At 41.2% G+C, this 21,815-nt stretch overlaps 10 protein-coding genes across 14 annotated transcripts; 5 read left to right on the top strand and 5 right to left on the bottom strand.

The window, feature by feature from the left end:
- Positions 1 to 36: 36 nt before the first annotated feature.
- Positions 37 to 1,827, top strand: LOC145711025 (uncharacterized). The gene is made up of 4 exons (XM_081788742.1): positions 37 to 1,180; positions 1,216 to 1,489; positions 1,531 to 1,637; positions 1,677 to 1,827. Exons 1-4 carry the CDS (start codon positions 161 to 163, stop codon positions 1,821 to 1,823), a joined length of 1,548 nt encoding a protein of 515 aa, XP_081644868.1. The 5' UTR covers positions 37 to 160; the 3' UTR covers positions 1,824 to 1,827.
- Positions 1,828 to 2,014: 187 nt separating this feature from the next.
- LOC145711026 (uncharacterized) lies at positions 2,015 to 5,066 on the top strand. 3 transcript variants are annotated; one of them, XM_081788744.1, is made up of 9 exons: positions 2,015 to 2,734; positions 2,775 to 2,912; positions 2,959 to 3,109; positions 3,153 to 3,356; positions 3,423 to 3,593; positions 3,665 to 3,759; positions 3,835 to 4,672; positions 4,721 to 4,836; positions 4,931 to 5,066. In XM_081788744.1, the coding sequence occupies exons 1-7, from the start codon at positions 2,015 to 2,017 to the stop codon at positions 3,835 to 3,837; spliced, it is 1,482 nt and encodes a 493-aa protein (XP_081644870.1). In that variant the 3' UTR covers positions 3,838 to 4,672; positions 4,721 to 4,836; positions 4,931 to 5,066. The 3 variants fall into 3 exon arrangements, with proteins under 3 accessions (XP_081644870.1, XP_081644872.1, XP_081644869.1); XM_081788746.1 differs by having other exon boundaries at positions 3,411 to 3,578; XM_081788743.1 differs by having other exon boundaries at positions 3,411 to 3,593.
- Positions 5,067 to 5,102: 36 nt separating this feature from the next.
- Positions 5,103 to 5,738, top strand: LOC145711051 (magnesium-dependent phosphatase 1-like). The gene is made up of 2 exons (XM_081788779.1): positions 5,103 to 5,342; positions 5,392 to 5,738. The coding sequence occupies exons 1-2, from the start codon at positions 5,105 to 5,107 to the stop codon at positions 5,697 to 5,699; spliced, it is 546 nt and encodes a 181-aa protein (XP_081644905.1). The 5' UTR covers positions 5,103 to 5,104; the 3' UTR covers positions 5,700 to 5,738.
- Positions 5,739 to 5,819: 81 nt separating this feature from the next.
- Positions 5,820 to 6,391, bottom strand: LOC145711059 (uncharacterized). The gene is made up of 3 exons (XM_081788786.1): positions 6,261 to 6,391; positions 6,000 to 6,215; positions 5,820 to 5,957 (listed from the first exon to the last, which is right to left on the bottom strand). Exons 1-3 carry the CDS (start codon positions 6,387 to 6,389, stop codon positions 5,919 to 5,921), a joined length of 384 nt encoding a protein of 127 aa, XP_081644912.1. The 5' UTR covers positions 6,390 to 6,391; the 3' UTR covers positions 5,820 to 5,918.
- Positions 6,392 to 6,423: 32 nt separating this feature from the next.
- On the bottom strand, positions 6,424 to 9,626 carry LOC145711053 (S-phase kinase-associated protein 1-like). The gene is made up of 5 exons (XM_081788781.1): positions 8,624 to 9,626; positions 8,431 to 8,534; positions 8,237 to 8,358; positions 8,084 to 8,190; positions 6,424 to 7,068 (listed from the first exon to the last, which is right to left on the bottom strand). The coding sequence occupies exons 1-5, from the start codon at positions 8,699 to 8,701 to the stop codon at positions 6,988 to 6,990; spliced, it is 492 nt and encodes a 163-aa protein (XP_081644907.1). The 5' UTR covers positions 8,702 to 9,626; the 3' UTR covers positions 6,424 to 6,987.
- Positions 9,627 to 9,740: 114 nt separating this feature from the next.
- Positions 9,741 to 10,696, bottom strand: LOC145712031 (uncharacterized). The gene is made up of 4 exons (XM_081789718.1): positions 10,525 to 10,696; positions 10,346 to 10,441; positions 10,120 to 10,303; positions 9,741 to 10,022 (listed from the first exon to the last, which is right to left on the bottom strand). The coding sequence occupies exons 1-4, from the start codon at positions 10,677 to 10,679 to the stop codon at positions 9,741 to 9,743; spliced, it is 717 nt and encodes a 238-aa protein (XP_081645844.1). The 5' UTR covers positions 10,680 to 10,696.
- Positions 10,697 to 11,125: 429 nt separating this feature from the next.
- LOC145711034 (E3 ubiquitin-protein ligase pellino homolog 1-like) lies at positions 11,126 to 14,189 on the top strand. Of its 3 annotated transcripts, none has more exons than XM_081788755.1 (10): positions 11,126 to 11,365; positions 11,533 to 11,628; positions 11,778 to 11,804; positions 12,244 to 12,295; positions 12,647 to 12,829; positions 12,872 to 13,083; positions 13,145 to 13,250; positions 13,354 to 13,593; positions 13,801 to 13,994; positions 14,063 to 14,189. In XM_081788755.1, the coding sequence occupies exons 1-10, from the start codon at positions 11,267 to 11,269 to the stop codon at positions 14,099 to 14,101; spliced, it is 1,248 nt and encodes a 415-aa protein (XP_081644881.1). In that variant the 5' UTR covers positions 11,126 to 11,266; the 3' UTR covers positions 14,102 to 14,189. The 3 variants fall into 3 exon arrangements, with proteins under 3 accessions (XP_081644881.1, XP_081644883.1, XP_081644882.1); XM_081788757.1 differs by having other exon boundaries at positions 14,054 to 14,189; XM_081788756.1 differs by having other exon boundaries at positions 11,778 to 11,823; positions 12,263 to 12,295.
- A 37-nt stretch (positions 14,190 to 14,226) lies between these two features.
- On the bottom strand, positions 14,227 to 16,378 carry LOC145711023 (uncharacterized). Its single transcript, XM_081788741.1, has 7 exons — positions 16,075 to 16,378; positions 15,651 to 15,996; positions 15,465 to 15,602; positions 15,345 to 15,422; positions 15,192 to 15,303; positions 15,005 to 15,149; positions 14,227 to 14,957 (listed from the first exon to the last, which is right to left on the bottom strand). The coding sequence occupies exons 1-7, from the start codon at positions 16,346 to 16,348 to the stop codon at positions 14,464 to 14,466; spliced, it is 1,587 nt and encodes a 528-aa protein (XP_081644867.1). The 5' UTR covers positions 16,349 to 16,378; the 3' UTR covers positions 14,227 to 14,463.
- Positions 16,379 to 16,571: 193 nt separating this feature from the next.
- On the bottom strand, positions 16,572 to 17,637 carry LOC145711040 (uncharacterized). Its single transcript, XM_081788765.1, has 6 exons — positions 17,465 to 17,637; positions 17,306 to 17,428; positions 17,126 to 17,262; positions 16,973 to 17,085; positions 16,796 to 16,927; positions 16,572 to 16,719 (listed from the first exon to the last, which is right to left on the bottom strand). The coding sequence occupies exons 1-6, from the start codon at positions 17,582 to 17,584 to the stop codon at positions 16,625 to 16,627; spliced, it is 720 nt and encodes a 239-aa protein (XP_081644891.1). The 5' UTR covers positions 17,585 to 17,637; the 3' UTR covers positions 16,572 to 16,624.
- A 2,216-nt stretch (positions 17,638 to 19,853) lies between these two features.
- On the top strand, positions 19,854 to 21,778 carry LOC145712030 (uncharacterized). The gene is made up of 8 exons (XM_081789717.1): positions 19,854 to 20,013; positions 20,149 to 20,325; positions 20,380 to 20,514; positions 20,640 to 20,973; positions 21,014 to 21,140; positions 21,186 to 21,315; positions 21,428 to 21,622; positions 21,672 to 21,778. Exons 1-8 carry the CDS (start codon positions 19,854 to 19,856, stop codon positions 21,776 to 21,778), a joined length of 1,365 nt encoding a protein of 454 aa, XP_081645843.1.
- The last annotated feature ends 37 nt before the right edge of the window (positions 21,779 to 21,815 follow it).

Raw genomic sequence — 21,815 nt, 5'->3', positions numbered from 1 at the left:
TAAAAATTTTTGAATAATTTGTCTTATTAACAATTTAATATCCTTTAAAGACCACAAATACGTGAAAACTAAAGAAAATACGCTCTGGAAGATACTCGGGGTTGAGGTCAATATTCGCTGCAAAAACGGATTTTGGAACTGTTTGATCGGTTATGTTCCGATGCCGGACTCAACTGCGGATCACACCATAGAAAAACTGAAGCAGATATTTGAAGAATACAACCTTACCGATGCGATAGAGAAAAACTTGGTCTGCATTGTGAGCGATCAGGCAGCAGAGTCCGTGCCCGAGCATTTTACGATCAACCGTAGCATTTGCGGAAGTCATTCAATGTGTTGCAACCTTAAGAGAGCGTGCGAACAAAATCTCAGACCAGGTGGACCGAAGGATAAGAAGTACGAATCACTTGAAAAATTCATCGACAAGTGTGAAGCTACAGTATCGGCGAGTGATCTTCCGGCTGGTGTCGGATACAAGTCAATCAATGCGTTTTTGATTTCTCAAGAAGTGACTAATCGCTTGCTTATAAAAGAGTTTTATAATGCAAAAATAAAAGCGAGTACTGAAATTCTTGAAGACGATCAAGTCAAACGACTTGTTGAAGAAAAGACGGATGCATTCCTCAACAGAAAGGAGAAAGGGAAGGCCATCGATCGAATTTCCGGCTCCACGCGCTTCCGGAAATTAATCTATGGAGTTCAGCGTCTCCTTTTGAGCGAAGATAGCCTAAACAACCTCTTTTCTATCAACCACCCTCAACGCCATCTTCTCGCTGAGTGTCCAGTCCCAGATCTGCAGTTTGCGCGATCAATCAACCCTCTTCTTATCGAAATTCATCGCAGTATCAATATTCTCGAGTCTGACTCGCTTGCCTGCGGATCAGCGTACTACAAGCAAATCGAACGAATAATGATTGAGTGCGTCAATCGAATCACAATCAGTCGGACCGAGGAATCCAGATTTGCGAAGGCTGTGCTCATCAGTGTGGTGGAACAGGTTACAAAAAAGCGGATTGATATGAATGGAAACGATGTCCCATGTCAAGTACCCCTTCGTTTTACCAACAAAGACTTGGCAAGCATTTACCTGGCACCCGACTCTACATCGATAGCGATGAATTTTCATCCAGTCGTCGCCAAAATGAAAGATTCCCGAGTCCCCTTCATCTCCAAAATAATGGTATGTATTTATCTTCATGCCAAAAAATAATTCAGAAAGTACTCGTCGACGGAACCAAGGATTGGCTCGAAAAAGCGAAGAACTGGATCACAGAGGTTGATCGAACAATGGAAGACGACGAGCTGACAGATGAACAGTTGTTACAGCTCCTTGAAGCTGGCGTTAATAATGTTCAATGTGACAGCCAAAATAACGCTGTTGGCCCACTTAGTCACCGCCGCGGACTAGGAAAGCCAAAAGAAATCCGTTCCAAGATCGAAGAAGAGATTGCTCAGTACGACGAAGTAAATGATACTGATATAGAAGCGCGTAAGTAATTTTCATCATTAATCTACTTTATTTGAAATTAGACAAGAAGTATTGCGCAATGAAGAAGGTTGCGGAAGATGATATTGTTGGAGAGTTCTGGCGGCGATACGCTGAAACCTTGCCAAGATTGAGCAGAATCGGATTAATGGTTCGGTTTTTTTGAGTTCAAAAATAAAGCATTTCTTAGCTTCATCACTCTTCCGTCTCAAGTTCAAGCCTGGAGCGAGCCTTCAGTTTCACGACATTGATGCGATCTATTCGACGCCACAAACTTGCTGCCAGCACAATCCTAGACATTGCCCTTGGATCTACAGAAATAAACTTTGAAGAATAAGTATTGTTTGTTTGTTTTTTTTTGAATTTGCTAGCTGGAAAATATTGGAAATCCAATGGAATCGGGGCATATTGGGAATTGGGAAAAGTTGGAATTTCGGAAGAACTTGGAATTGGATTTTAGTTGGGAATTGGGCGAAAATTGGATTGGATTGGATTTTGGATGGATAGACCCGGTTAGAAATTTTTTGGATGGAATTTGGATGGATAGACCCCTATTTTTTGTCCAAAATAGCCACTCTGTCTCAGATTAGACCTGAGGGCCCGAGAATGGCCCAACCACCCATTCCACAAGCTCATACAGGCATACAGCAGCACCCAGGACTACCGAACGGGCTTCCAAACGGTCACCCACCAAAGCCAGCAACTCCTGCGTCAACACAAGAAACCGAAAATGATCAGCCATCACAGACACAAATTCCTCCAGTCTCAACTCCCGTTCCGACTGAATCCGCTGTAAAATCTCCCGCTCCTACGGAAAATCAACCAGATAATCCGCCAACTCCTGGAAATAACCCTCCTCAAGCGGTCAACTCCGAAAGCGAAGCCAGAGTCTCACCAAAGCCAAGTTCCGAAACCGAACCTCCCCAGTCGATTACCGAAGAGCCTCCAAAAACTCCACAAGAACAGGCGCAGTCTCAGCCAGCTCAAAGTCCCGCTCCTTCGGCGTCTTCTCAAGCTCAACAACCACAGCAGCAACAACAACCTCCGCCCAAACAACAAACACCAATTCAACAGTCTCCATCTGCAGCTCAAAACAGTGCGATGCCAACGCAACAGAATCCAGCAGCTACGCCACAAAGTCAGCCACATCCCGGTTATCCTGGTTTTCATGGGAATGGGCCTGGGCAACCTGGAGCACCTAATCCTCAAGCCGCTCAGAATCCTGCACACAGATTTCCTTACTCACAGGTAAATCGTTATTTTTATAAGTTTATTTAGCATTTTATAGCATCCAGGCTATGGCCCCGGTTATCCTGGTGGGCCAGCCAGCCAGCCGTATCCAGGTAGCCAGGCGCCAGGCTACCCTCCACACGCCATGAACCAGCCTCACCATCTACACAGCTCTCAACCGCAGGCGCAACAACAGGTCGTAGTTGGCGCCAGTTTAAGTTCTTTTATATTCCGAGTATTAGATATCACCCCAGAAACAGCCTTCGACGCCTAATCCTCCTCCCAGACCAGATTCAACACATGCGAGCCCATCGGTGAATCCGCAAACGCCTCAAGCACCACATGCTCAGTCGCCGAATATCCCGCATCAGTCACCTCAACAGTCTTCTCCGGGTAGATCCTTATTAGTCTTTATCTAGCTAAGATGTCTTTTTAGGTCAAGGACACCCATCGATGATGCAAAGCCCAGGAGGGCCAGCAATGCAAGGGCAGTCTCAACCCCATCCTGGCCAAAGTCCCCAAGGTGCACCACCAGCAGGATACAACCCTCACGCGCCTCAAGGAATGCACCCTGGCATGGCGCAGAAACCAGGCTACCCTTATGGCTACCCAAGTGGACATCCTGGATATCCTCCGCAAGGCACGGCTTTAGTGAAAAACTTTTAGAAAAAATAAGAAAATGACCCAGTCAAAGCCCGAATGAAAGGTTACCCACCACACGGACACCCCGGCTCAGGTGGTTATCCACCTCGACCTGGAATGCCGCCTGGCTATGGACACCCTCCTGGACATCCTGGATACCAAGGATACCCGCCTAGAGGTTATCCTCAATATGGCCAGTATCCTCCTCAGTACCCAGGGGGTATGCGACCACACCGTGAGTTAAATTTATCACGATAATTTAACTTGCTCCTATATTTGTATTCGATAATAATCCTTTCTTTTCAGGTGGATATCCCGGAGCACCACCACAAGGAGGAGCCCCACCAGGCATGGGAGCACCTCCGCAGCAACAACACGGACAATATCCTCCTTTTAGTCAGGTGTGTTAGCAATTATTTTCCATTTAAACCATTCTGTTTTATTATGACTGCGTTTAAATAACTGCTCATATTTAGTAATTCAACGTTCGTCCCGGATCTCCCCGGTTAAATTAATTTCTTCTACTGCCATCTCCAACATCAACAAAAACCTGATAAACAATACACCAAAACTACTGGTGCTACAGATTCAAAAGTAAACGACAATTGTAAAACTCGTCAAGAGTCAAAATGAAAAAGTTCAACGGTCTTTCAAACTGCTCACGTGATAGATACACAACAAAACCACGAAACGCGTATTGTCACACACAAACTATGTTTTTGTCAAATATTTTTCTAACTCTTGGCCGCTGTACGTCACTGCTTTCTTTTCACAAAGTTCGTTTTTGTAAAAAAGCGCGAATGTTCGCATGCGTAATGCTCATTTTTCTATCTTGTTTACCTAGTTGCAATATTAGCAGACTGTGGAAAAGAGAGGGGTGGGGTTAATCAGTAACGAATCCTATTACTTCCTATTCTCTGTTTCTCAATTAAACGTATTCCTGTAACGGACAAGATACTATATATGATATTCAATAAAACAACTATAAAATATACGAAAAAGTGACTAATTTTTCTTGCAACTGAGAGAATAGAAAAAAAAGCGAAAAAATGGCAAATGAAATGCCACCATCATATAATCAAGCAATGGATGAAACTAAAAAGGGAGAAACAAACTTGTCTTTTGACGGTGATCTTATTCACAGATCACAGGAAATCCCTATCGCAACCCAACCAGAGAGTCAATATTTTGAAGAACAACGGACAGTAAGGACTAGCAATGGTCACACGCAAATCTATGTTGTCCAAAGCATGGGGTCAGATCAGGGAATTCATTTTCGATATCCCCAGAGGATTTATTGCGACCAGTGCCAACGTAAGTTGCAATTTTCTGCTAAGTATTGACCCTAACACCTTCACTAAGGAACTGCAATCACTCGAACGACAGAAGCAGCTCATGCTCCTCTTTCATTCCTTCTTTGTTTCACAATGTTCTTGTGCGGCTGTTGGCCTTGCTGCTTCATTCCATTTTGTTGCAGGGTAAGCACTCGAGGATATTCTCGCTTTTAAAGATTATTTGATCAATAATTCACCTTGATATTTTGAAAGGGCGTTCGTTTTATTTTCATTTTAGTACATGCGAGACATCGAGCACTATTGCGGAAACCCAAGTTGTGGAAGATATATTGGTACTTATCGTGCTGAATGCTAATATAATTCTCTTCCTGTACATATCTAACAATAATCTGTCTCTAACAATAAAAGCATGCGAGCATTGACTTAACTTTTAAACCTTGAAACCAACAGAATGTCGAACAAAATGCCAAAAATGTTCGTTTTCGACCTTGACGGTTGCGTCTGGGCGCCGGAAATGTACGAAATCTGGGGAGGAGGGAGTCCTTTCAAGCTCCAGGAGAATGGAAATGTCAAGGACTGTAAAGGCGAAGAGGTGCACTTTCTGGGAGATGTTAGAAAGATTCTCTACGAGCTTCACACTGACCCAAAATATGCCGATTCAATAGTCGGCATTGCTTCTACTTGCGATGGTTAGACAAGTACACAAGTTTTCTACAGTGTATTGAGCTTTGTTTTAAGAGCCGAGTTGGGCAGCAGAGTGCCTCCGTAAAATGCGAATCGGGCCTAAACTTGACATCAAGCCAGACGATGTCTTCGCCCACAAGGAAATCTACAAGGCGCGATCTAAAGAGGTGCATTTCCGGACTCTTGCAGAGAAAACCGGCATCGCTCTTGATGATATGGTCTTCTACGACAACCAAATGAACAATATGAACGCGGTCAGTCGGCTTCCAGTCACTTCCATCTACACTCCGAACGGAGTTACTAGAGAACTATTCGAAAAATCGCTCAAGGTGTTCCCTGCTCCTGGAAAAATTATCAAATAAAGCTCAATCGTTACATCTACCACTAATAAACAAACACTGTTGATAAATACATAGACTCGAAATTGAAGATATCTTCACATTAACGATTAATGGAAGATATTTACGCTGTTTGAATTATGCATTATTATGATTTTTATTCTATCGAATGAATCTAGTAGATCGTAATTAAATAAAGTGGCAATGTACAAAATAGGCAGTGGGCATCTCGCAGAGCATCTTCTATTGAGACATCAGCTCCATCGCTGTGTCTTTGTCCAGCTAAAAATGATAAGAAGCAGGTCAATAAATAACGTGTCTTACATCAGAGTCCTTGAGTCGCTGAATCAGCTCTTGTTTCATCCTCAACTGCTCTTGAACAACTTCCAACTGGAGTTGCTGTGTTTCCCGCAGCGAGTCCAAAGCAGGGGAGTTTTTAATACGCTCTCTGATGTTCCCAAGCTCAGCCTTCATGTTCAGAAAGTGCTCTCGCATCTCTTCTGGCGAGCGATTCATTGGATTTCGGGCAATTTCCGCGATCTAAAAAGCCCGATTGAAAGGAATAAGAAAGCTTTAACAAGTCACCTGTTCCATAAGAGAACTCTGGGGCAAATGAGTCCTGCGCTGATGCATGCCGCGTTGATGTTGTTGAGTTGCGTAGTCGCTGTTTGGTGCTTCTAATTTCGGTTCTTTGTGATACATGTTGTGCGACATTCTAACCCAATCAGAGAGTAACAGGCTGTTGAAGTGAATAAAATCAAGAATAATTTTTGCATGGTTTAAGAATAGAGCGGATACAAAATAAACTTTTTAACTGTATATTCGAAAAAAAGAATCATCGAAGAATAACGTCTTTAGGAGACAATACTGGTTACAGTAGACTACAATCAAGTGCAACGGATTTTCATAGGCTCGACGAAAAAATTGGGCTAGCAAGAACATTATTTCATGCATTTTGAATGCCCTGAACTTTTGATGGTCTTATAAACAGGTCGATTTGTTGAGCTTCAAACTGATACAGATAACTCTCTTTCTCAAGATAAACTATTCGGATAATATAAACTCAAGATGATAGAAAAGAGACTGTACGAGTTCCGTAAATGAGTTTATTCAATTGGTAAATGAAAAAGAGAGGTTTTCACTTGATTGGTACGCCTGAGAAAAAAAATACGAAAAAATGGTTTCGAAAAATTATACAGAGGAAAAAACAACGCGCGGAAGGGGGTATCTATCATACAATTAAATAGAACATTTCAATTGTAAAAAGAGCTTTTGGAATTGTTCAAGACTGGTGGTGGTAGGAGAAGATAGTTTAGTTGCCCTCGCACCATTCGTTCTCTTTCTTGATCTGCTCCATTTCTTCCTCGGTGAAGTCGTTCTTGATGTTGAAGTGCTAGAGGTGACGTTAAGTATTTGTGATCCACAAGTGTGGACAAAGTTTTGTCAAAACATAAATACGATGGTTACTCATATTGAATTAGCGTGAATTTCGGGCAATAAAACTATATACCAGAACTTAAAAAAATTTAATTATGGTTTGTTAACCCCTATACTCGAAGCTGCCTAAAGAACCCCCTTACCCGAAGTGTACAATTTTTGTCGATTTGATCTTCCTCTCGAGATAATCTTCTGAAAATCTCAGATCATACCAAATTAATGATTTTCTTTCGAACTGCACTTTTAGATTTTCGAAAAAATCAATATTTAGTGGTGAAACTGAGATAAGTTATTTTGTTATTATAAAATTTTTATATGGCGAGTATTTAAAAAAACTCATCCAATTCATTTTTAACGATGGTTTTCGAATTCCACATGGTAGAAAACCTATAGATAAACACGAAACCGGAGCAAAGATGACTCCAAAAGATAAAGGGAAATTTTTCTTTTCTTGAAGCGGGCGGGGTGGCGTGAGAAAATCAGTACTCGTGCAGTACTTGTTGGGCTTATCACGCCGAAATTTTGCTAAAAGGTGCGTAAGTCTTGTGCAAATACTCATTTGAGTTTTCAGGTCATTCCGACCTACCAGTTCCATTCAGCGGGCGATTATATCCCGAAATCGACAAAAATTGTACACTTCGGGTATAGGGGTTAAGTAAGCTAGAGAATTGACCCTGTGGAACTTTATTCAATCGATTTATCAAATTGAAATAGACGGAAATTCAAAAACTAGCAAATTTAAGCCAAACTTTTTATTCGCACAATATAAGGAGCAAAATGGGATGTAAGAGCGTTTCTGGCAGCTGTTTCTAGTAGCATTCTTTCGTTTTTTAGGTTAGGGGTAAAGATACGGCTTTGATTCAACTTCATTACGGGGCTTCATATTTGAAGGGGGCCCGTATTTTGAGTTTACTCGCTCTTCCTCATCAAGCAATTTTTCTAAGAAACAGTGATTGATACCGACGGTTTACCTTACGGATTTCTTCTGGTGTCTTGCCGCGGATTTGATCTGCAACAGTCATGCAGGCAAAGTCCAGAAGGCGGCCGATATCAAGGTAGTTGGCAGCGAGGATGATTTCTAGGGCGAAAAAGTAAGCAAAAGAGATGAGAGGGCGGAGACTTACCAAAGAGCGTTCCTTGGTCGACCTTGAGGAATTCTGCGTCCCATCGGGGCACTTCCTGGGTTCGCTTCTTTTCTTGGTAGTTCGGGTCTTCATCATCGATCGGGGCGTCATCTTTGTGCTCTCTGAAAGACATGGTAAGTCAAATCGGTCAAAGAGACTTGGTTTTCTTTTGATAAAAGTCTAGCAGTACTTACTCGCACCATTCGATGATTTTCTTCAAAATGGCGTGGGAGACGTTGGGAATGGGGTACTCGGTATCTTCATCCTCACCAAGGTCTTGGAGCATTCCGGAGATGACCTTAAATATCCCGTTGAAAAAACCTGACGAAAGATAAATTATTAATTATATTATATATATTAATTTATAAATTAGATAATATTTCTTACCTTTGATTGTCTGATGACATTGAGCTCAACCTCAATTTTCTGGTTGTCTTGCGAGACAAGTGTGACAAGCCCGGGCATCTTGAGTTCTTTTGTTTCTAAAAGGGATAAAGATAAACTTGGATTAAACGTTAATTGGTCTAGGATTCTTTTTTCCAATACAATTAGACGATAAATTTGTACTAGACAATAAAATCGAAGGAAAGGAAAAGTGACAAATTGTGAGATTATGATTCTGAGTGAAAATAATGTGATTTGTTTCCTAATTATTCACCCAGAAATAGGGTGGGTCACTTTTTAAACATTTTTCGAGCCGCACTTTCTTTTTGTGCTCATTTGAAAGCTCTCACCGTGCTGATCATTTTGAGCACCCGAACACCTCTGTGCACTCCCGGGAAAGTACTTTTACAGTCTTAATCTCAGCAGTTTTTTTTCCTGCCATTTCCCGGGGAAGTTTCGGGTACCAAAATGACCGGCTTAACGAGTTCTTTATGATGATACAGTAAGATCACGTGTACTGTCAGCGGCTTCCGGTGTTATTCTAGAAAAACCGGTTTTTCGACAAAATTTTTTTCAAAAATGAGGGATGAAAAAATTTTTTGATCAGTTTTCCATGGAAAGCTCTTTATTGGGGTAAGAACAAGCATCTTACAAACAAAAATCGAAATCGAAAGACCAACCCTGAAAGTGACCCACCCTACCCAGAATGGATCATTCAATAACGGCAGTTCTATTCTAAATCTGTCTCTGTGGAATTCCTGAAATCGGCTGTGGTGAATTCAAAAGGTTGGAAACGAAACGAAGAAATGTGGCGGGCCGCTAATAAAAAGGGTGCTTTTTCACAGCGAGTCAGGGTAAAAGTGTGAGAGATTGTTTCTTTTCTTTTTAATCGGAGGAGGACGAGCCGGTCGAGCCACGGCGGCGGCGACGAGGAGGGCTCTCTCTGCGTGGGCTGCGGCGGCGTTCCCGACGATCGCGGGAGTTGTCTCGGCGAGGGGGACTTCGTCGTCTTAGGAAAAGGATCGAAAAGGAAGGATGAAAATAGATACATCTGGAAAATCTAGAGAAAATCTCGTTTTTCAATAAACTTTGTTTCGAAAAAATCGAAATGGGAAAGTTTTCAAACTTGAAAGTTTGATCCATTCCTTTGCGGCGCTCCCTTCATCAAAGTAACCATGATCTCTTGTCCATCAATTTGTCCGCCATCCATGAACTTCGCCGCCTTAGCCGCATCTTCTGACGATTCGTACTCGATAAAAGCCTGGTGGCGGAAGCTGAAACTGAATCCGTTCCCACCGGGGACTTCTACATGAGCGACTGTTCCGTAAGTGCCGAAGATTTCGGAGAGATGATCTTTTGTGATGTTTCGCGTGAGCTTCGTGACTTGAATTCGCACTGGATCCTAAGAGAACATTATTACTGAAGAAATGGACAATCGTCGATTATTAGTCTCGAAGCCGCAAGTGGTTTCTCGATTAAGAAATTACGGCGTTTCTAACCTTTACTGGAGTAGGACTTCTTCGCTTTCGCGGAGCTGATCTTGATCTGCTACGTCTTGGGCTTCGTCTACGCACGGGCGATCGTCTTCTGGGACTTGGCGATCTTCTCCTTCGAACTGGTGATCGCGATCGTCGACGAGGACTGGGAGATCGTCTGCGTCGAGGTGGGCTTCGTTTTCTTGGGCTTTTTCAGAAGTTTAGTTTTTGAAAGAAAGGCATTTTTTACCTTGGAGATCTACGTTTTGGCGGCGATCGTCGACGATTTCGCGGCGATGGGGATCGTCTTCGTGAATTTCGTCGAGGAGATCCTCTTCGTCGACCTTATTTTTATGTTTTTGAAAAGGATTTTCTAAGGATTTGATTCTAGCGATTACAATTGAAAGCGAAACAATTGAAAACATTCCTGGGCTCCCCCGACGAGGGCTTCGTCGATCGCGGCGGTCTGGAGAACTTCCGGAAGAGGAAGAAGAGGAGCTAGAAGAAGAAGAGGACGAAGATGAAGACGAGGAAGAAGACGATGAGCGACCGCGTCCTCGTGATCTGGAGCGACCTCGGCCCATTCTGAGGAAGAAATAAATGAAGTTTTTAATAAAAACTTTTTATAACGAGTTTCGCGATACTCGATTCATTAGAAATTAAATTTAGAGCTTAGACCAAATTGTGGATTGTCATTTTATATTTTCATGAAACAAGATTATGTATACAGCTTATTGCTAAAGACGAGCACCTTTCGGAGGTTACGAGTTCATTTAATATAGAGTTTTATCAAAAAGCAGATAATAATAAGGCAATTTCTCAGTCATCATCATCAATGAAAAAAAAACTCTGCAAAGTCATCTTCGGAAAAGAAACTACTTATTCATCTGGTTCGTCAATTTTTCCAGTTCTTCATTTTTTCTTCTTCTGTTGCTCGATTTTGCTGAGAGCGAAATTTCCAATTGACCAATCGCGCGGCGGCGCTCGTGCACTTCTGGTGACTCACTGATTTTCGGAGCTGACTACGAAATCGACGATTTCTCGTAGTTTTCATTCAATCTCAAAAAGAAAGAAAGAATCGAAAAAGATAATTATCGTTTTACGAGCTTTTTTCATCGCTAAAAAGGAAAATTGTTTTTGGTCGTTAGTTTTTGAATAGATATGGAATAAAATGAGAAGACAGGAGATAAATTATGGAGAACTTGTAGTTTTGGGCACAGATGGAGAACTGCCTGGAGGCAATAAGGGAAGAAGAAGAAGTAGATATACTGTAAGAGCTCATAGCTTTGAAATAATAATTCAAATTAAATTTCTTACTAGGTTAACTCGTTTAGATGAACGACAACTACAGTTGTTTCGTTATCATCTTTATCTTTATTTGAGTGAACAAAGATCATTATGTTTTGAGTTCGTAAATTGCTTTAATTTAATTTCCAGCTTCGTCGTCGTCCAAAACCGAACGGAGTAACACCAACAGGCCAACAAACCTTCGACTTGTCCTGCACGAGCCCACAGCTCATCAATCAAAGTCAGGAAGGCGGCTCCGCGACTTCCCTTGTATTTCTTCTTTTTTTTCGCGATTTCATGTTTGAAAGAAAATTGGAGTGTTTGGCTTTGCCACGCAAATGTCAACCGCACGCAGATCCATATCCTCTGCGGAAAGTTCTGAGCCGAACTGATAGTTGAGAAATCATACTGTCACGTACACGCTAAATAGACAGGAATGGGGTCGTAAAGAATCGACTGTATAAATTTTATTTAAACATATGCTTCAAATATTTGGCACTCAGCGATATTTCATACGTCAAATACAGTAAGTCTTCCCTGTAGCTTCCTTTCTTTCTGGGCTCAGCAGCCTGTGTGGAGGAAACCTGAGTCAGGGTCTGAACGATCTTTAATGAATAACTTTCAGATCCTGACTCAGGTTTTCTACACAGGCTGCCGAGGCGAGCTTTCTGGAAGAGCAGTTAAAAGTTGAGTTACAGTGATAGTTTCAAAAGCAAAATCGACAGTGTGCCAATATTTGTTGCACTTATCTTCCGACATAAGTGCTTCTGAGTTTTTGTTACTGAAGCTACTGGAAGTTCTTGTCAACTGTTTGCCCATCACAATTTTTGTTCAATAAGATTCTTGAACTGCTGATTCGACCCTTTTGAAAAGACCCAAGTCGTCGTCAAATACGAACACGATGAAACAAAAGGTACCGTCAGTTTTCTTCTTTATATACACAGCAATACAGTAGTGTTACGTAGACAGTATATTATATTTGCCTTTTGAAGAGGTAAAATTTACGGTTTCAACACGAGCTTCTGTTTGAAGAAGGTCTGACCACTTCCGTCGGGCAGATTTTTTTTCGAGATTTATGGAGACAGTAAAAATATGAGTAGATTTTCTGAGTGTATTCTGACACTTTTAATAGAAATTTATAGCTTCTCACGTGGTCACAAGCTAGAATTTTAGAAAGTGTCTTTTACAGCGTCTTCTACTGTATTTTATTGCGTCCAATTGTCATGTTGTTAATGCGTTATCGATTCTCAATAACAGTATGTAGATTTGTTCCAAATTGGCAGATCGACAGACCCACCGATCGACATGGTTTTGATTGACATTCAACCTGGCGCCTCGGCCAAAGCCGGATCAAGAACTGTCCTCCCGGAGCAATCAACAATTTCGAGGTTTTCATGCCGTATTGTTTGTGATAGGGAGCCTCCATATGTCGCTAGAATTTACGCAGGTAAAAATATCAAAGTAAAAACTACTGTAGCTTAATTTTAAGCCGGCTTCGACTCGAAGAATAGGATATTCCTCGGCGAAAAGGCCCCAAAATGGGACATGAACGGGACAATGGATGGCCTAACTACAAACGGCGTCCTAATCCACCACATTGACGACCAAAATCTCACTTGGCGCGAATTATCAGTTGGCGGTTCCGTCTTCTCCCTCAGGGAAACTCGAAGTGACCAGAAACGTGGCGAGTTCTGCCCCGAGGTGCGTGTTGTAACTTGCACTTGCAAAAACGAATCATGTGATTTATCTTTTTGTAAATTAGTTCGACAACGTCCTCAGGGATGGGACGCTAATTGACCTCTGCGGGGTGACCTTACTGTGGCGATCGGAGAAATCTGTATTGAATATGCCAAAAGATCAAGATATAGGTAAATATATAAAACAACAATATGATTTATATTACGTCCGTAGAATCATATTGTTAATATTCCGTTGCCCTTCCGAGCCCCATTTAAATTTTTTCCGCACTAGATAACGCTCTTGATCGTCTGAACAGCATTCGAGTCCAGTGTCCCGTCGGCTTGTCGACGCTCAAGTTTTCCGGGCACAAGACGAACGATCAGCGCCAGCCCTACTGCTACATGAAATGTGGGCACGTACAGGGCCCCTGTGACTGGGGACAAAAGCTCGACCAGAAGAAGCAGCTTGTCAAGGAGTGCCCTTTATGTAGACAAGAGAGTCAAAAGGTTGTGGCGCTTGTTCAAGGAAAGGGTCAAACCATGTCAATTCCGAAGCGTTATTGGATCCAGGCTGCCATTTGGAATGTTTCCACAAAGCATGTTTAAACTCATCGTCCGTAAACTTTGTCAAAGTCGTCTTTGAACAGCTGCTCGATATCACACGCTAGCTTTCACATTTTGAAATTTCACATTGAACTCAACCGTGAAATCCCATTCAAGACCCCAACGAAAGGCAAAGAAGCAGCGTTCCACATCGACTCAGAAGAGCCTGGATTCACGTTTAATCCTTGCGGACACATTGTCAGCCTGGCAACAGCAAAGTATTGGTCTCAGCATAAACTGCCTAAAGGAACACAGGAGTTCATATCGCGTTGCCCCTTCTGTGCGATACCAGTGGATCCAGCGAGGCCTTATGTAAAGCTCATATGTCAGGTACATCAATCACTTTGAGTGACAACCTCACGCGAAAGTTTCTGCTCATCATTTCAAAGAAATTTTAGAACCTTGAGCCATCCCGTGACGACTCCGTTTCCGGCTGATTTATACTTCGAACTGAAGTCCTTTCTTCCATGAGTGTCTAAACTTTATACTTTGTTATTTTTGTGCAATATACTTCAATTCTCCATATTTTTGTTTATATTATTTATTACGAATATATGGACAGTCTACTATCTGAAATAGTATCTTAGAAAGCAGAGCAGGTATTGCACGATAAGGGAAGGTACAGATGTAATGCATTCTGGATGCAGCAAAACATATATAAATAACTTAAAGAGAAGAATATAGAAATACGGAAATAATCGGAATTCGGGCAACTGAATAAATTTATTACTAATTTTTACACTAATTTCAGCCCGAATCCCTGGGCATATCTTTGAAACTTGGAACGTGAATTAGGAATTCATTCTTTTTTGATGAAGGGCGATTTGAAAACGGGCCTTCTAGCTCGACCGAAAACTGGTTTCTTTGGCGCAGGTTTATCTTCTGATTGCTTTGTGTTTTCTGGTTGTTTGGGAACTGAGGGTTTGGCAGGCGTGATAGTCTTTCCATCCTTGACAGTCTTGTTGAAGGCATCTTTGAATCGGGATGCTAACAGCTTTGCTGGCGTCAGATTGGAAGAAACAAGTTTGGTGGGCTCAGTTGAATTAGACTGCTCCTGAACTATCTTCATAGGTTCAATCAGAACTGGCTTTGGAGAAGTCGATTCGATCGAATCTGAGTTTGAAGAAACTTCGGGTTCTGGCGAAGATGCTTCTTCATTAATCTGTTTTTGCAGTTCTTGTTTCTTTTTTTCCTCCTCGATTTCGTTGGTCTTGGCGTGCGCCAAAGTATTTGCGATGAGTTCTGATGTCGGAATCGGAACAACTCCTGGGCAGAGCCGCCGTGGTCGCTCATCTAAACATAAATTTGTGTTCATTTGATAGACGTGGTTCAGGCTTTACCTTCTTCTATTGCCTGGAAAGTCAATCGTTGCATCCATGCTGCAGTATTTCCCAATTCATAGAAGAAATACTGGTAGAAAGTACAGAGAATAATCGCATCTCGCTGGGAGACAAGGACCACTTCTCGAGAACCCTTCTTGTGAGCCTGAATTTAAGATCAATTGGAATTTTTAATCGAAAATCTTACTTCGAGCAACTGTTTGTTAAGCGGAATTCTTAGGTCAGTTTTTTGTGGCTTCAAACTCTCGATTTGTTTTTGTTGGTTCTTTTTCTTTCTTGATCGACGAGCTGTGGATTCACTAAAATGGAATGAATGTAATAATCAAATCGCGTAACTTACTCTTCTTCTGTTGGAACTGCACTCAACCGACCTTCCTCTTCGACTACTGCCCACTCTTGCCGGCCATTTTTATGAATTCTAATGGCTTTTTAAACACTGTTCTGAAATTGTTCTTCTTACCGTCGGAAGTCTTTTTTATGAAGGGATAAATTATGTCGAATCGAGTTCTGCCATTGCTGCCTTTTGTCGGCTACGTAGTCTTCTGGCCATTTCTCTTCCATGAATTTGTAAATCATGTGGACCGCCGATGATCCTCCACTAAGAAAAAAAGTTTGAAAATATTCCTCCTTGCTATCAGTGTCTTACCAGTTCCGAATCGCCATTTTAATTCTTTCTTTATAAGTGTCCGGCCGTTTTGTTCGAGGCTTGCTCTGCCGCTTTCGAACTTTCTGCTTAGTTGAAGGGGGAGCATCGGGGTCATATTCTTGTTTCACGTCAGCATCGGCGTCGGGCTCTGGGGCCTTCCTTTTTGATCTTTTTGGTTTAGTAGTCTTCTTTCCAGGCTTTGCAAAATCTGGTTTCTTCGGCTCTGCAATAGGAGGTTTAGGTGGCTCTTTGATAATTTTGTTTTCTTCTTCTGGGTCATCAGGAAAATCGATGAAATTTCCATCTTCGTCAAGCTCGCCTTGGATCTCTTCTGTCTCAATTGCATCTTAAAATTTGTCTCTAGTTCCCACGGGCTCAATTGAAAGTCCTCAAGACATCGAGTCTAATAGACCGAAATACATACCGATAGTTGAGTTGTTCACCCCCAAATCTTTCATCGAGAAACCATGGACCTTAAAAATTTCCAAGTCTTCAATGTCATCTTCGTATCCGTCGAATTGTTCGTCTGTTAATGGACCCTTTTGCCTTGGAGGTGTGACTATTAACGGTTTCTTGGCAGTCTTCTTGGTCGGCTTCTTGGGCTCCTTTCGGATTTTAGGTGCTGATTTAGTTTTTTTAAGCGTAGTTTTGGCAGTTTGCTTTTGTTTTCCAAATACGGGCTTGATCGGTTTTGTCATTGGACGGGGGCTCTCTCTCTCTCTCTACTGTCGGACGTGGCGGATTAACTGTATAACAATAACATAAAAATTTGGTTTCGGTCATCTAGAGACTTTTAAAATGATAAAATGTTATAATAATTTTTGCTTTGTCTCTGAGAATGTCATCTGTTAACCGATAGGATTGGAGAACATTAAGATTATGGTCATAATAATTTATGGCAATGATCGATAATGGTGCAAGCAACAGTATATACGTTTATTGGGATTATAGTAGAAAACAGCTCGATCAGCTATTCAATGCAAAAATTTGGTCGCTTCGTTTATGGCTCTCATTTGTTCCTCCACTGCTGGATCATTTTTCGTCATGAAGTTCAGGCCCTCCATCATCGCTTGATTCAAAGATTTTAAACCGTTTTTTACTGATTCTCTTCTTTCTCGAGTATAGTATTCGTTTCTTAATCTCACCTGATACAATTTCGCCCTCGTCGTCATCTTTGAATGCTTTAACACCCCTAACTGTTAGGTGGATATCAATATGAAAGTTATCCATGTCGACGAGTCGATCGAAATCCATTCTGTCCGTCAAAATCGGTGTCACTGAAAATTAAGATTAAAAGTCAGCCACTTTTATTAGTTTTTCACCAAAAGCTTGATCAGGTGACTTTCGGCTGAATTCGAAGACAGCTTCGTTTATCGGTGGTTCTTCGCGAATCAGAGGATGGAAGATTTGCCATTGAATGGTAACGTTTTTAATCCTTGAAAATACTTTAAGAAATGAAATCAAGGAAGAAGAACCTTGGCGTAAGGCGAAGTTTAAATGCAACTGATGCTTGTTTTGTGGCATTGTCTCGCTGGAAAATTGCTTTGATTGCGTTTTCTTGCAAAAAGAGCGGCTCTGAAGCGACTGATTCTTTCCCCTTCTTCACGTTTATCTGGAATTATGAAGATAAAGAGGGGGAAATAGCGTTTTCTTACTTCCATGTGACGTTCGACTGGGCGCGTGTCCAAGTTGTTTATTCCAAGAGCATTGATCACTTTGGCAATTTGAACACGGCGTTCATGTATTTTATTCAGTCGTGCATTGTAGATTTTTATCGTCTAGGAAATAATAATCTTCTTTAAAATCTTACTTACCTTTGCACACTGGTTGAAAATCGCCATTATCTTCTTCCCTTCCTCGACCATCTCTTCAGCTGAATCCGGAATAGGCGAGCTCTGCTGCCTCGACAATTCATTTGTTGACAAAACGGACATTTTGTAATTTCGTGAGAGTCTTATATAGTTGATAAAATTTGTTCAAGACTCCAGTTCAAACGACTCAACTACTGGTGGCTTGACATCTTGTCCACTTTCGTTTGTTTATGCTACAAATGGAAAATATTTGAACAGTTCTGATACAGTCAGAAGCGTGAGCCCAAAGTCAGGGGGAGATTAAATCAATTTCTTGCGATATGCATATTTACAGTTGTCTCCTTATAATTGATAATGAAAAAAATGCTTGTAGATATTGCTATATTTTGATTTCGTGGAGCAATCTCATTGTTTTTTTCCATGTTGGAATGAACCCAAGAATTGCTAATAGAAATTCACAATTGTTTTTCTATTGCGAGCTGGTTATTAAACAAATTGGCTCGCTGTTGGGTTCCATAGAGTTGAGAGCAGTGGCTCTCAGTGACTGGTAAGAAGACTTGAAAATATTCATAATAAAGCCATTGGTTGACTCGGGTTAGAATACTTAAAAAAAGGGGACTGTGTTCTTCTAGAGTGTTTTCTGTAGTATCGATGCACTTCTCGGGCGCTGTACATGCCAGGATTAATATTCATTGCTTTGCTTTCTAAATAGCTTTTCAATACTTGTCCCCTTTAGTCGACAGTTGTCAGGAGAAAATGCTAACTTCGTCCGTTTCTGTTAGAGAGCGAGGAAAACGAAACATACAGAAAAGGGATGGGTGGATTGAACTGCAATATTATTTGTTGCACTTATTCGTTTATTTTAAAATAAGGTTTCGGGGGGCCAAGTATTACAGTCGACTCTGGCAATTACGAGCCTTTTTTTGTCGGGAATTTCGTGAAATACTCGTAATTCTCCGAGTTGGAAAATGTGGCTCGATTTTCTCTCGATTTCATTTTTAAGGACCCCCCATCAAGAATTGCGAAAATGGGCCTCCTTGAAGTTAGTATTTCTCCGAAGCTATCTTATTTACACCCTTAATTTAATTGGAACTCGAATTTAACACTCGAATACAACCGCTTCCCTTATGATGATCCCGAAAATCACGGTTGTTCAAAAATCTAGTTCTACCTCCTCAATGATATACAGGCCGTTAAAGATCAGGTTGATAGGATCAAGCTTTTTCAGGGATTTAAGCTGAGGGAAACCCTTAATTTTTTTCAGGAGAGAGCTAAGGCTCTTAGCTACCACCGTACTCCTTTGGAAAGTTTTTTGTCAACGAAAAATTAAAATAATATTCAGAGACTTTCATAAAAAAAAATGCAAATTTTCAATCTGTTGAAGCTGCTTTAAAACCATCTGAAGAGCCGGAGACTCTTAAGCCAAAGATTTAACCCGGTTACAGGCGCGTGGCCGTCTCACGGCCACGCGTGGAAATGAGTAGCCAATCGCATGCCCGGATCCATGTTTTCACTCAATCACAGACAGGCAAAAGCGTAGGCAAAATCGACCACCCTGTTAGCGGGTTAATGATTAAAATCAAGCATTCTCAATTTTTTCGAAAAAAATTTTTTTCGGTCGATGATCCCTTGTTTTCAAAATTGGCGGGTTTTTGTCAAAATACTCGTAATTCTGCTACTCGTAATTGCCAGAGTCGACTGTATACTGTTTTTTTTTTAAATACATGAATTACAATTGAAAATCTTCCAAACTAACCTTTATTTTTAAATTTACTTTAGGTCGTATTATATAGAAGCAGCTCGGTTAAGGGATTAAATCCATTAATTGGATCTGCCAGGCGCGTATCTAAATCTGTTAAAGGTTCGAGGAGTAGCTCATCCTATGCCTAGGGAATCAAGATTGTCGTTAGATTTCAACACGATGTCGATAGAGCACTTTCAATTTCATCTTATTTATTTTTTACATTTACGAGAATGGCTTTCTTCAATTCAAGTGTAAGAATGATCCTGAAAGCAATTGATTGCTTCGTAAATCCTTATTGATTTGGAGCGACGAATTAATCGCTGCGCTTCCAAGTTTTTGTAAAAAATAATTCATGAAGCAGGCGAGGCGATACGTAGCTTTTGCTAAGGGCAGCAGTGCTCTTAGGAACTTTACAATTAAATGTAATTTTGAGAGAAAAATGCAGAGGAGGGCCACCCCCTTAAGAATACATCTATCTGTCGCACAGCTCTTCTTCAGCTCAGCAAAGGTAACTAGGATAACAGTAAGCAATCGAGTCAGTGGTAGTATTGACTCTTGAATTATTTTTTTTTTGATTTAAACAGGCGATCCTATCAAGTTTTAATTAAAAAATCATGATTAACTTTATGATAGATTTTCGCTGGTTACATGATATATTTATTGATTGGTGCTGGAATATTCATCTGGTGCGAAAGCGAATTCGAAGAAAAGAAATGCGAGGACGCAAAAGCTGCTCTTATCTTGAAAACGCAGAGTTTCGGAAATATGTACTTCTACGAACTGGGAATGAACAAGAAGCTCTGTAGAGGTACTAACGGGTTATTAGTTTGAGAAGTGTTATCTTGAACTTTTGCGGTTGGAATAGATCGTGTTTCCGAACTTGACAGTATTAAAAAATCATCAAGTCAGAAAGTTTCTGAGGCAGGAATTAATTATAAAATAGGGATAAAGAAGATGATGAGCAATGAGACAGAACTCGCCTATTATCGAGGGGATATCATCGAGGCGTATCAGTACTGGCACAGCACCGACTGCGCCGAAAATGCCTACATCGATATCCTTGATATGATCATGCACAAGGACCCCGACTTTCGTATGCAGCTAGAAATGGTCTTCAAAAGTATAGTATAATGATCTTCGCCAACCTTCAAATCTAACTTGCGAAACTCATTAGAACTTATGGTGATGGCCGACTTCAAGGGAAAGTTCGACGAAGATGTCTTCGTCCTCAGCGGAGCGACATTACGCAAGATTCTCAAACGCACTGCCGACTTTTCTATCTCAAACTATATGGCGCTGCATCAAGATTGTGAGAAGAAATGGAACTTTCATAATGCCTTTTTCTTCGCGGGAACGATCGCTACAACGATAGGAAAGCATGAGAAAATGATCTCTTTTTTCACTTCAAAACATTTTTTTTTCATGCTGAAAAAGGCTACGGAAATCTTGTACCAGTAACTCCTCACGGGAAGATTTTCTGTATTGTATTCGTCAGCGTCGGCATCCCATATTTCGGCTACATGATGTCAAAATTGTCTGAAAACTCAAACATTATTGTGCTCAAGATTGGCAAAGCGGCTGAAGAGCGACTCAAAAGAGGAATCCCTGCTTCCGTAGGAACAACATTGTTCTGTGTGATGGGTTTCTTTTTCCTTATTGCAGGACCAATTTGGCTATTTCACCATATGGAAGGATGGGACGTTGTAGATTCCGTCTATTTCATCTTCATTTCTTTATCTACGACTGGTTTCGGTGATATGGTCCCAAGGTTGCTAAAAGTTCTTGACAATTCAATCTTCATAATTTAGGAACATCCCTCCGATCGAGAAGGCAAAGCACGTGATGGACGAGGACGCGTGCCTAAGTGAGTTGACAAACCCAATGCCGTCGTCAGCCGTCTCTGCGGAGAGTGGGATCTCGGTGGTTTGTGACAAGGTTTGTTTTATTTTGTTTTCTTGACAGCTGGTGACGAAGTTTTAGACAAGCTGGTCACATGGGATAGAAGCTATGTTCAATATGTATAGAATAGCAGTGTTCTTCTGGCTGATCTTAGGTCTTCTTTGGCTTGGAAGTTTGATTCGGATGGTTAGCACTTATATGCAAATAAAAGGTACAAACTTTTTGGCAGACAAGGGGAAGGGTTTATGAATAAATTTGGATCATGCGCGAATGATAACTTTTGGAATCAGGACCTGATATTTATAACTACAAAATTGCTTTAGGAAAGAAAGGAGAACAACTACTGAAAAGCAACATCGACGATACGAAGAAAAAGCTGAACATCGAACCCGCAAACGGGTTGAATTTCCTCAATCTAGCGAAGGGTCGATTAGACGAAGGCGAACTACGAAAATCAGCAATAGTTCAAAAAGCTGTTGTCAAGTGGAAATGTGTTCTGCACAATCATGACTCCCAGGGTCAGATCAAACTAAATTCAAGAGAAAATGTTAAACTCATGCTGTTTAGGCACCTGTTTAGACAACAGAGACGTCGAAGTGCACTTGGAGAGCGAGACGACATCCGAAGTGATCAATAACGAACTGCCTCAGTCAACGATGCTCTCTCATTTGTAAAATTACCGACTGTGTAAAAAGCAAATAAACCAAAAGT

The sequence above is a fragment of the Oikopleura dioica genome, chromosome 1, assembly GCF_907165135.1.
Source record: "Oikopleura dioica chromosome 1, OKI2018_I68_1.0, whole genome shotgun sequence".
NCBI classification, from domain to species: domain Eukaryota; kingdom Metazoa; phylum Chordata; class Appendicularia; order Copelata; family Oikopleuridae; genus Oikopleura; species Oikopleura dioica.
Note: the sequence above shows the minus strand (reverse complement) of the source record. Positions and strands in the feature narration are given on the sequence as shown.

Excerpts from the sequence above, each read along its gene's own strand:
- LOC145712030 (XM_081789717.1), top strand. The coding sequence starts at position 19,854 with ATGATATATTTATTGATTGGTGCTGGAATATTCATCTGGTGCGAAAGC. Across the intron at positions 21,141-21,185 it reads TCTCGGTGGTTTGTGACAAG|ACAAGCTGGTCACATGGGAT; the intron begins GTTTGTTTTATT and ends ACGAAGTTTTAG. Across the intron at positions 21,316-21,427 it reads CACTTATATGCAAATAAAAG|GAAAGAAAGGAGAACAACTA; the intron begins GTACAAACTTTT and ends AAATTGCTTTAG.
- LOC145711023 (XM_081788741.1), bottom strand. The coding sequence starts at position 16,348 with ATGACAAAACCGATCAAGCCCGTATTTGGAAAACAAAAGCAAACTGCC. Across the intron at positions 15,603-15,650 it reads AAAATGGCGATTCGGAACTG|TGGAGGATCATCGGCGGTCC; the intron begins GTAAGACACTGA and ends TTTTTTTCTTAG. Across the intron at positions 15,423-15,464 it reads CATAAAAAAGACTTCCGACG|AATTCATAAAAATGGCCGGC; the intron begins GTAAGAAGAACA and ends AAAAGCCATTAG.
- LOC145711034 (XM_081788755.1), top strand. The coding sequence starts at position 11,267 with ATGAGAAGACAGGAGATAAATTATGGAGAACTTGTAGTTTTGGGCACA. Across the intron at positions 11,366-11,532 it reads GAAGAAGAAGTAGATATACT|CTTCGTCGTCGTCCAAAACC; the intron begins GTAAGAGCTCAT and ends TTTAATTTCCAG. Across the intron at positions 11,629-11,777 it reads AGCTCATCAATCAAAGTCAG|TTGAGAAATCATACTGTCAC; the intron begins GAAGGCGGCTCC and ends CCGAACTGATAG.
- LOC145711026 (XM_081788743.1), top strand. The coding sequence starts at position 2,015 with ATGGAATTTGGATGGATAGACCCCTATTTTTTGTCCAAAATAGCCACT. Across the intron at positions 3,110-3,152 it reads ACCTCAACAGTCTTCTCCGG|GTCAAGGACACCCATCGATG; the intron begins GTAGATCCTTAT and ends ATGTCTTTTTAG. Across the intron at positions 3,357-3,410 it reads TCCTGGATATCCTCCGCAAG|CCCGAATGAAAGGTTACCCA; the intron begins GCACGGCTTTAG and ends ACCCAGTCAAAG.
- LOC145711040 (XM_081788765.1), bottom strand. The coding sequence starts at position 17,584 with ATGTCCGTTTTGTCAACAAATGAATTGTCGAGGCAGCAGAGCTCGCCT. Across the intron at positions 17,429-17,464 it reads TTTTCAACCAGTGTGCAAAG|ACGATAAAAATCTACAATGC; the intron begins GTAAGTAAGATT and ends ATTATTTCCTAG. Across the intron at positions 16,720-16,795 it reads CGAGGGCGAAATTGTATCAG|CGATGATGGAGGGCCTGAAC; the intron begins GTGAGATTAAGA and ends CTTTGAATCAAG.
- LOC145711059 (XM_081788786.1), bottom strand. The coding sequence starts at position 6,389 with ATGTCGCACAACATGTATCACAAAGAACCGAAATTAGAAGCACCAAAC. Across the intron at positions 6,216-6,260 it reads AGAGTTCTCTTATGGAACAG|ATCGCGGAAATTGCCCGAAA; the intron begins GTGACTTGTTAA and ends CGGGCTTTTTAG. Across the intron at positions 5,958-5,999 it reads AGCGACTCAAGGACTCTGAT|CTGGACAAAGACACAGCGAT; the intron begins GTAAGACACGTT and ends TATCATTTTTAG.
- LOC145711053 (XM_081788781.1), bottom strand. The coding sequence starts at position 8,701 with ATGCCCGGGCTTGTCACACTTGTCTCGCAAGACAACCAGAAAATTGAG. Across the intron at positions 8,359-8,430 it reads AAAATCATCGAATGGTGCGA|AGAGCACAAAGATGACGCCC; the intron begins GTAAGTACTGCT and ends CATGTCTTTCAG. Across the intron at positions 7,069-8,083 it reads CACCAGAAGAAATCCGTAAG|CACTTCAACATCAAGAACGA; the intron begins GTAAACCGTCGG and ends CGTCACCTCTAG.
- LOC145711025 (XM_081788742.1), top strand. The coding sequence starts at position 161 with ATGCCGGACTCAACTGCGGATCACACCATAGAAAAACTGAAGCAGATA. Across the intron at positions 1,490-1,530 it reads TGATACTGATATAGAAGCGC|ACAAGAAGTATTGCGCAATG; the intron begins GTAAGTAATTTT and ends ATTTGAAATTAG. Across the intron at positions 1,638-1,676 it reads TGAGCAGAATCGGATTAATG|CTTCATCACTCTTCCGTCTC; the intron begins GTTCGGTTTTTT and ends AGCATTTCTTAG.
- LOC145711051 (XM_081788779.1), top strand. The coding sequence starts at position 5,105 with ATGTCGAACAAAATGCCAAAAATGTTCGTTTTCGACCTTGACGGTTGC. Across the intron at positions 5,343-5,391 it reads CATTGCTTCTACTTGCGATG|AGCCGAGTTGGGCAGCAGAG; the intron begins GTTAGACAAGTA and ends CTTTGTTTTAAG.
- LOC145712031 (XM_081789718.1), bottom strand. The coding sequence starts at position 10,679 with ATGGGCCGAGGTCGCTCCAGATCACGAGGACGCGGTCGCTCATCGTCT. Across the intron at positions 10,304-10,345 it reads CCAAAACGTAGATCTCCAAG|CCCAAGAAAACGAAGCCCAC; the intron begins GTAAAAAATGCC and ends CTTCTGAAAAAG. Across the intron at positions 10,023-10,119 it reads GAAGTCCTACTCCAGTAAAG|GATCCAGTGCGAATTCAAGT; the intron begins GTTAGAAACGCC and ends ATGTTCTCTTAG.